This window comes from Myotis myotis, unplaced genomic scaffold (genome assembly GCF_014108235.1).
Source record: "Myotis myotis isolate mMyoMyo1 unplaced genomic scaffold, mMyoMyo1.p scaffold_m19_p_5, whole genome shotgun sequence".
Taxonomy (NCBI): Eukaryota; Metazoa; Chordata; class Mammalia; order Chiroptera; family Vespertilionidae; genus Myotis; species Myotis myotis.
The window spans coordinates 82,299,885-82,309,325 of NW_023416357.1; the positions used below are offsets into that span (position 1 = coordinate 82,299,885).

General features: G+C 56.4%; 2 protein-coding genes across 2 annotated transcripts in view; both read right to left on the bottom strand.

Moving 5' to 3' along the window:
* Positions 1-4,333: 4,333 nt before the first annotated feature.
* Positions 4,334-5,803, bottom strand: HSPB1 (heat shock protein family B (small) member 1). Its single transcript, XM_036309003.1, has 3 exons — positions 5,278-5,803; positions 4,733-4,796; positions 4,334-4,644 (listed from the first exon to the last, which is right to left on the bottom strand). The coding sequence occupies exons 1-3, from the start codon at positions 5,645-5,647 to the stop codon at positions 4,455-4,457; spliced, it is 624 nt and encodes a 207-aa protein (XP_036164896.1). The 5' UTR covers positions 5,648-5,803; the 3' UTR covers positions 4,334-4,454.
* Positions 5,680-9,441, bottom strand: part of SRRM3 (serine/arginine repetitive matrix 3) — a 60,350-nt gene continuing 56,588 nt past the window's right edge. The window contains exon 15 of the mRNA XM_036309002.1: positions 5,680-5,788. Coding sequence (XP_036164895.1) covers positions 5,752-5,788 — 37 coding nt within the window. The 3' untranslated portion in view covers positions 5,680-5,751. The remainder of the gene's footprint in view (positions 5,789-9,441) is intronic.

A 9,441-nucleotide genomic window follows, 5' to 3' on the forward strand; every position in this document is an offset into this window, starting at 1 on the left:
CATGAGGACAGGGCTTAGCCCCATCTTACCCAGTGCCCGATTCTGGCGAAGACCAGCCCAGGCTTGCTAAGTGCCCTCACCCATGCAGCTTCCTCCCTCTCCTTCCCTGGTTTGGTCCTGGGCTGGCAGCTCCTTGCTGCTGTGCAAATCTCGGCCTGGGGCCAAGCCCTGAGCTTTGGGGGTGTCCCAAACTTCCAAGTCCCACTATGTGCATGTGGAGGTGGGGTGGGGTGCAGGGAGTCTAAGATAGGACCCTGGCCAGCCTGACTTCTGCCCTGCCCTGGGCTCTGTCAGGGGAGCGGAAAGCTTGGTGGCCTCTAGAAAACCCAGGGCCTAAGGTCTCTGTAACCCAGTGGCCAGTTTCTGGGCCTGATCTTCATCTTTATTCCTTTGGTTGTCCCCCATCACAAATGTTCTCTGGCCAGACCATTTGGACCCAGGACTGGGGTCCTCTGGGCAACTTTTGCCTCCCACCCCACCCTCTCCAGAGAGCAGCCTGCATTAGGTTGATTCTGTAGCAGGGAAATAATGATATCTGGAAACAGTTCACTCATCCAGCAGCCAAGGTCTGGAGTCTGCTCCACCTTACAGAGGCAATGAAGGCAGCAAGCCCCAGGGAATGAACCATGGCCTCAGCAGATCTCCTCCTTCCCCTGCCCACTCCCCACACCTCTACCTCCGTCCGTCACTCCACACTGCAGAGCCTGCTGCTGCTTCATCCAGGCACCTGGTTCCCTTTCCCTCTCTTCCTGGCATTACAGGTCCACTACATCTCAGCAGCACATTGCCCCCTGCCTCTTGGCTGGCTCCTTACCAAACATTCTCCTGTAAGACCTGGATGCGGTTTCTAAGGCAGGGATGCTTAAACCAATTCCCGACTCCATAACCTACAAAGCATGGCCTTCAGGGCCCCATCACCTCCCTCATTTGCCCTCTCTTTCTCCTTTACTTGCTGCTTCTCCAGCCTGAATGCACCAGCCGTCTAGCCTTTGCCCATGATATTCCCCCATGGCATATGGGCACAAGGGTCACTTCTGGAAATCCCTTTTCCCCACCCCACTGAGACGCCGCAGCCTGTCCCAGCCTCTCTCTGATGCATAATGCTGCTTGTCACAGAGCTGTTTCCTACACTTGCCCCCTTGAGAGCAGGGACTTGGACCGACTGGCTGGGTGCTGGGCCAGAGGAGGTGCCAACAGGGAGGGCAGATTTCACAACTGGGAGGGATAGAGAAAAGGAGAGACCTGGGAATCAGCCTGGGCCAGAGGAAGGCTTCTGTGCTCTACAGATCCCTAGGGGAGACTGCACCAGCCAGGGGTGACCGGCAGCCACAGGGGCTTGAGGTCCTCAAGGGAGCCTTTGTCATCAGCCTGGAGCATGGAGTATTGCCCTTCAGATGCCCTTTGGCTGAGCAGAGAGGTCCAGATGCTACATCCATCAAATCAAGGCCAATGTCTGCGCCTGCAGACTTGAAGAACGTCAGGGGCCTTTAGAGAAGGACCCATTGGAAATTAGGGAAATGCCTGGAGAGGCTTGGAGCTGCTGCTGCGTCACAGCAGGAGTGCAGGGACTCACCAGGTCTCCCACAGCCCAGTGCCAGCCCCTCCCCATGGAGACCCCCAGGCCTGAGCCAGCAGCCCTGTCTACTCTGCCCAGAGGTGCTGCCTCAGATTCCACATCTTCCAAGCTGAGCTCTGGGCATAGGGCCGGCCCGCCTCAGATCCCCTCGGCCTCTGTCCCTGGTGTGGCCCAGGCAGGCTACGGGCCATCACCCTCAGTTTCCTACATTAGTTTCCCATGGAGACTGGGGCCTGTTTCCTTTGCAGGGAGTGAATTCCCTCCCTCCCACTTGCACCATGGCTCAGCTGTGTGTCAGATTATGGCCTAGACCAGCCGTGGGCTGAATAAAACTATTGAAAAAAAAAGACCGTACCCTTTTATGTAATGATGTTTACTTTGAATTTATATTCGTTCACACAAACACTCCATCCATGCTTTTGTTCCGGCCCTCCGGTCCAGTTTAAGAACCCATTGTGGCCCTCGAGTCAAAAAGTTTGCCCACCCCTGGCCTAGACCCTGGGCACCTCAAAGCTGCTGCTCGTGGACCCCACTCCTATAGCACTGACAGCACCCCAGGTGCTGACCCCTGCCTGCCACAGACCATGGCTCTGGCCTCTGGCTCTGAGACCCCTAGACGCTCTCTCCAGGCCGTTTTGCAGCCTGGCTCCCTTGGACAGCTGTGGCCCTTGGGCTCAACTGCATCCCTGTCTTCCTCCTCCTGAGGGCCCGCCACACCTCATTTGCAGCACTTTAAGCTGTGGAATACCCCCTCCCCACCCCGTCCTCCGCCTTCCTATCTGAGCTAACCTGCTCTCCCCTCCCTATGGCCACACAGATGTCTGCCGCCCCTCCTGGACTAGCTGTGCGGACTAGGGCAAGTTTCTTCCCTTCTTTGAGGCTTGCTGTGCCCAGTTAAGCAGGACTAACCACATCTTTTCCCAGGGCTGATGAGGATTATTGCCTTGTCAAAGGCTTGGCATCAGCTTTCCCACACTTCAAGGGCACTGCTGGAGTAGCTGGAAGCTCTCTCTGACAAGGCAGGGGGTGCAGCCACACCTGTGGAGGCTAGGGCCACCCCACTGCCAACCACAAGGGAGCGGGTGATCTGAGCAGGGGCGAGAACTAGACAGGCTGACTCTGGGTTGTTGCCGCGGGATCATGGAGGTGTCCAGGAGACACCAGAGATGTGGTTTGTGTGTGTCTGGAAGGAGGGTGGCAGATTTAGAAGACTGGAGCTCAAGAAATGAGTGGAAGGTGGAAGGGTGGGTAGACTGGGTAGTGCCCTGGCCTTCAGGCCCAGACCTGTGCTGCCAACTGGGCCAGCACAATCCTTTGTTCTATGTGTTTATTTTCCTCTTGGCTTCCCTCCAGGTTTGGTGAAGCCTCTGAGGGCTGAGACCTGCTTTGGCGTTATGCCTGCTCCATATGATGGCATCCCAACAGGGAGCCCGCGCTAGAGAGGGTAAATGAGGAAGCTGGGCCGTGTCGGGGTGGCATGTGCGTGTACACATGCATGCCCAGGCCCTTCCCTGTGGGATGCTGCTCCGCTCCAGCACCTGTGAAAGTAAGGCTGTGGGCCTAGAAAAGGGGTATCTTGTCTTAGCCTCAGGCTCTGGTTCCTCGTCTGTGGAGATAGTGTGGGGTTTCTCAAGCTCTTGAGGACTTGAGACTGGGCTCCAAAGCCCCAGCCTGCTTTTCCCCTCTCCCAGGTCCCTCAGAACCCTCCTTGGGTCAGGTAAGAGGGTAGTGGGTTGGGCGAGGGCAGACAAAGGAGAGGGCCAAGGTAGGTGTGACTGTTCCTGCCTGGTCCAGTCAAGGTAGGCCCTCCTGGAGCGACCAACTAACCCTTCTGTCAGGGTCTTTGCCTCTCTCCCACCAAAACCTAGGCCTCAGTATCTAGAGCAGCGGTTCTCAACCTGTGGGTCGCCAACCTGTGGGTCACGACCCCTTTGGGGGTCGAACGACCCTTTCACAGGGGTCGCCTAAGACTATCGGAAAACACATATATAATTACATATTGTTTTTGTGATGAATCACTATGCTTTAATTATGTTCAATTTGTACCAATGAAAATACACCCTGCATATCAGATATTTACATGACGATTCATAACAGTAGCAAAATTACAGTTATGAAGTAGCAACGAACATAATTTTATGGTTGGGGGCCACCACAACATGAGGAACTGTATTAAAGGGTCGTGGCATTAGGAAGGTTGAGAACCACTGATCTAGAGGAAACCCTCAGGCCTGAGAGCCCAGGCCCCATCCTGCATGCACGGGCCTGGGGGGATGGGGAATAGGTCCTCTGAATAGTCCCACCTCCCCTCAGAAAGTTACCTGGAGTCGCCACACCTCCCCTCCATCTAAATGGCCCTGTCCCTCTCTAGGAGAATAATAAAGTCATGATGAAGTCAGTATCGGACTCTGAGCTCCCAGGAAGTTCCCATCCCCAGGGAAACTGCGGTCCCCGTCTACCTACCCCCAGCTAGGTGTCCCTGAGTACCCAAGCCTCGGCCAGGAGCCTCTCCTGGTTTCCCTGGCTCCCACACCTGGCTTTTGGAGTTTTAATTGCTGGTCACAATCATTACTTCTCTTTTAATGGACACAGGGCTGGAGAGCAGGGCTGTGCCCTGTGATGGACACCATTGTACCCACAGGGCCCAGCATGGGGCTGAGTACACTGCAGGGCCTTGGCACATATGAGGAATGTGTGAGCCAGCAAATAGCACCAACTCCTAGGCCTACACACACACCAGGGTCTGAGGCGGTGGCAGACAGTTGCTTTGAACTTTATTTGAGAAAAACAGAACATAAACGTATCAAAAGAGCAGACAGGCTGGCAGGTGGGGATGGTCGGTGATGGCTAATGCGGGTTTGAAGCAGGGCAAAGGCCTTTACTGGGCTCCAGATTGCTCGGGCTTCCCAGCTTCTGGGCCCCCAAGCTGGGCACGAGACTCGAAGGTGACAGGGATGGTGATCTCGGATGACTGGCTGGCTGGCTTGGGCATCGGGGCCTCCACGGTGAGCGTGCCCTCGGGGGACAGGGAAGAAGACACCAGGGTGGGGTCCACACCAGGGGGAAGCCTGGACGCGCAGAAAAGGAGGACGAGAGTCACACACACAGCTGAGTCACGAATCCTCCCGCCCCCCACCACCGAGTGCCCAAACTCACGTGTATTTCCGAGTGAAGCAGCGGGAAATGTAGCCGTGCTCATCCTGTCTCTCTTCGTGCTTGCCTGGGGAAGGGAAGGAGGTCAGAGGGTGAGCGAGGGACCGCCTCTCAGCGAGCTACATCCAAACACGCCCCACCTAGTGGCCGGGACTCATGGCCGACCCAAACTGGTGGAGAGTTTTGCCCCCCCCCCCCCCCTCCCGGACTGTCCCAGGCCCTCATCGACTTCGGCAAAGTTCCATTTGCCTGGCGCACACGCCCCCTCCACGGGCCGGGAAAGAGGCAGGGACAGCGCCGGGGAGCCTGGACGCTGGGGGTGGGACTGAGGGGGCGTAAAATCTCCGCTGGAAGAGGTCACCTCTTCCCCTAAGAGAGCGGTTTTGGGGGCCAGAAGTTCCGTTGGGAGCTATCCTCACCCCCCATCCCGGAGAAGAGGGCACCGGCGGGTGTCCTCGGGGCCAGGAGGCTAAGTTTTCACGGCCCGGGCTCCCCGCCCGCCCCGCTAGCTTCACCCGCGCTGGGCCGGGCTGGGGTGGGGTTCTCACCGCTGATCTCCACCACGCCTTCCTTGGTCTTGACCGTCAGCTCCTCGGGGGCGAAGTGGTTGACGTCCAGGGACACGCGCCAGCGGTCGGGCGTGTGCTGGATCTCGGAGACGCCGCTGCTGAGTTGCCGGCTGAGCGCGCGGCTGTAGGCGGGCGCGGCCACCGCCGGGGCGCCCTCGACCGCGGCCGCGGGGAGCGGGCGCACGTAGCCCGGCCAGCCGCTGTGGCTGAAGCACTGCGACCACTCCTCGGGCAGCCGCGGCATGCCGAAGGCCTGCTCGAAGAGGCGGTGGTGCACCGGGTACCAGTCGCGGAAAGGGTCCCAGCTAGGGCTCCGCAGGAGCGAGAAGGGCACGCGGCGCTCGGTCATGCTGGCTCGGTTCTGGGTATGCTGGCTCGGTTCTCGGTTCTGCGCGTCTCGCTGAGGCTCGGAGAACTGCCCGGCGCTGGAGCCAGCGGCGCTTTTAAAGGGCTTCAGCCGGGTATTTTTAGCAGGAGGTGCTTCAGGTCTCTATTAATGGCAATGACTAGTTAGGGGCAGCCCCTCCCGCTGCATACCGGGGCAGGGGCGGGGCGAGGAAGGTTCTGCCCACATCTGGAACCTTCTCTGGTTCAAAAAAACAAATGACGGGAGCGCTGATGCTGATGCAGTGCCCACTGCCGGACACTCGCAGGCCTGGGCGCTAACGCCCTGGGCCACTGCCTGTGGACGGTCCCATCCTTTTGTCCAGGTGGACAAAGATGAGAGAAGTTGAGCTACTCGTCCCAGGCCACACAGCTAGGAAGTGGCGGAGCCAAAATCTGAACCCCAGTTATCTGTGATAGAATGTTTTAAGAAGCAGTCTGGTGTGGTTTTTAGGAGTGTGGGCTATGGAACCAGACGGCCTGCGTTCAAATCCTGGCTTTGCCATTAATGGGAGAACTTGTGCAAGTTAAACTCCTTGGGCCTCAGTTTCCCCATCTGGAAAATGGAGATGATGATGATGATGATGCTCACATCATTGGATTGATGTGAGGATTCAATGACTTCACGCAAGCAAGACTTTTCGCCCAGGGCCTGGTACATGAGAATTAATTACTGTTATTGTCTACCTGGAATTGAAGAGAGGGGGGAGGGAGGAGAGGGCATAGGTAACCTACCCCTGTTGCAGAGGCAGTGGCATCTATGGGTCTGACCATTTCCCCCTGCCCCCAGCAGTGGGGCTGGCCCAGATGAGAAACCCCAGGTCCAGTGCTGAGGGCGGGGGGTCAGGAGGAAGGTTATTGTCAATCTCTACATTATATCTATGCTGTGAGCAGCCCTGAAAGGAGTTACACAATGCCAGGTTCTTTCCACAATGCCAAGTTCATTAGGGGAGACCTTCCAATAAGCCAATAGACTCCCACGCAGGCTATACAAAGAGAGGGGGGGGGTTACATGAGCACAGCAAAGTTTCCGTCACTGGGGGAGTCTGCAGGTGGAGAGGCAGGCCTCAGTCTCTAGCCAGGTGGCTACCGTGGTGGCATGCATCTGGTGGAGTAGAAGTCTGGCAGGGATCCAAGCATGACCTGTGGTATAGCCAAGCCTGAGGCAGTAGGAGCTCTGAATTCTTACGGTCACCAGGGGTGGGGGTCTCACTCATAGCGGTGTCCAAAAAGAATCCTTTTCTGTGTCCAGACTTGCGGTTTTGGGCCTTCTGGGCCCCTCCTAAGGGCGTTCCCATTACACCCCATTACCTCAGTCTTGACATACCTCAGTCTTAGCTGACAGTGACTCCATATTGGATTGTCAAAGGCGCCCAGGAATTCTACTCTGCTCTTGTTCTGTAAAATCTATTTTTCCTTGAGGACAGGGAACCTGAAATGCAGCAACCTTGAGTCTAGTCTGGGCTTTGCCATTGGCTTACTGTGTGGTTTTAGAGAAGGCCCTTCTTTCTCTGGGCCTCAGTTTCCCATTTTGCAAATTATAATCACAAAGCCCCTTTTGTTTTTGATTCCCACAGTACAAAGGGGGAGGGGACTCCAGATGGTACAGTTTGCTCAATCTTGCTCATAACCTGAGGCCTGTACCTTGACCCCACCTCCTACCTGACCACCTATGGGATCCAGTCCCCATATTTCACCTCCGGGAGAGAGTGGTGCCCCTACGCTCCTGCCGTAATCCTAACATTCCCTCTCTCCTGCCTTCAGAGGCGTTTCCGTGCCCAGCCTTCCTTCTCGAGACTCTGTCCTATTATCTTCTTAGATGAGGAGACTGAGGTTGAGAGTGACTGTCCCACAGTCTCCTGTAGGACCCTTAGCAGAGTAAGCCTCTTGCGTCTACTGCTCAGGGCTCTTACCCTCAAGGGCTCTTACCTTGGAGTTTCCCTACCTCCTCTCTTTCTGAGACCCTCCCTGCTAACAAGAATAGGAGGGCTGTTCTTCCCAGGACGCTGAGGGGCTGGAAGCCAGACTCCAGGCCACGTACCTTGATGAACAAGGAGTAACAAGTCTCACGCCATCTCTAAGCCTCAGTTTCCTCTTCAAGAGAGAGAGCTCCTGGACACCTTTCCTTCTTACCCCTCTGCTCTCCATCAGGAAAGAGCTGGGACTGGGCCATACAAATCTGAGGTCACCTCCGGAAAGACCTCTGAGCCCCTGGGGTTCTATTGAGCCAAGGGTGGGAGGCAGACAGTACCCCTGCCCTCTGCCCCATCTCCCTTGCTGGATCCTGTCATGAGCCCAGTGAATCTCAGTTGGGAACTACTGGCCGCACCCCACAAGGGTCTCAGCTTCAAGAAGCCCCAGGCTTTCACTCCTTGGCACTCCCAGCCCCATAAAGTCAGGATGAAGTCAGGAGCCAGGGAGGGCCCTCATCTGCCCCTGCCTGCCCATCTTGGCCCAGACTGGAGCCCAGGTGCCCCACCCTTGAGGGAGCTGTCAGGTGTAGTCATGGGTGCTTTCAAGTGTGGTCCTGCCAGGCCCAGCCACGCTCTGGGTGGGGGCACTTTGTAGACACAAGCTCCCTTCATAGCTCCCTTCATCTTGTCTGAAACCAGGCAGGAAGGATCTGTCCTGCTGCCCCAGCTAGGGGAAGCTGTACAACCTGAAGCGCAACAACACGAGCGCTCTGCCCACGGCAGGTGGGCGGCAGAACGGAGAATTCAACATTCATCTGCAATGAGCCAGTTCTTGAGGGACTTGGGTCACCCTGCCAGTCACAAGGGAGGGGACATGGGTAGCTCTGGGGCGTTCCCATTACACCCCATTACCCGTGGTAAGAGGGGGTGGGTTGTGGGAAAAACTGGGTTTTGGGGTCAAACAAGGCTGGGCTTGACTCTGGGTGCTGCTGTTCACTGGCCTGGTGACCTCTCTGAGCCCACATGTCCCCATCTGCAAAATGTGGCTAGCAATCCACCCACCTTGCAGGATTGTGGTGAATCTCAGATGCAAGAATGCATGTGAAATGCCTGGTGCTCACCGTGTTAATCCTTAAGGAAAGAGGGCCTTTAATTTTGGATATTGAGACTTAGACTAATGAGAATTACCCAGTTGCATGAGCATTAGAGCATGTCCAAGTATCTTATCAGAGTCCCATTAATGAGGAAACTGAGGGTCAGAACTTCCCAAGGTCACAAAGCTGGAAGGGGATATGAGAGATTGGAACTCAGGCCTCCTGATCCTCTGTCCTGCAGGAGAGAGACTGCCAGGCAGCCCAGGGAGTGCGGTGGGATTCTGGGAACAGGGTGCTGTTTTCAGCAAGGGTTGCCTATCAGGACAGAGAAGGTTGGGCCGGACTCTCTGGGGTGCCTCCATCCCTGACCAAGATGCTCTTCCTCCAAAAGGCTGCACCCTAAACCCAGCCACAGGACTTGGCAAGAGGAACAAGGGCTGAATGTCAGCTTCCACTTGCCCACCTGCCCAAATGGTCTTTGACAATCATCTGCTCTAGCACTGAACTGCCAGGGGTAGTTTTTCTGGGATTAAAAGGACAGTTAAGTCCACCCCCTAGGGATTTCCCAGAAGCCATTCGGAGGGAGAAGCAAAGGAAGACGGGCACGGTAGGGTCTGGAGTTACTTAATTGGAGGGGGCCCTCCTCTCATCCGTGGCCCCAAAGTCTGGGATATTCTGCAGCAGCCCTGAGACCTGCCTCCCATCCTGGCACTGTGCCTGAGGCCGTAGGCACAATAGCCACACCCTTGGCT

Excerpts from the sequence above, each read along its gene's own strand:
- HSPB1 (XM_036309003.1), bottom strand. The coding sequence starts at position 5,647 with ATGACCGAGCGCCGCGTGCCCTTCTCGCTCCTGCGGAGCCCTAGCTGG. Across the intron at positions 4,797-5,277 it reads AGGCGTGGTGGAGATCAGCG|GCAAGCACGAAGAGAGACAG; the intron begins GTGAGAACCCCA and ends TCCCTTCCCCAG. Across the intron at positions 4,645-4,732 it reads TGCTTCACTCGGAAATACAC|GCTTCCCCCTGGTGTGGACC; the intron begins GTGAGTTTGGGC and ends CTGCGCGTCCAG.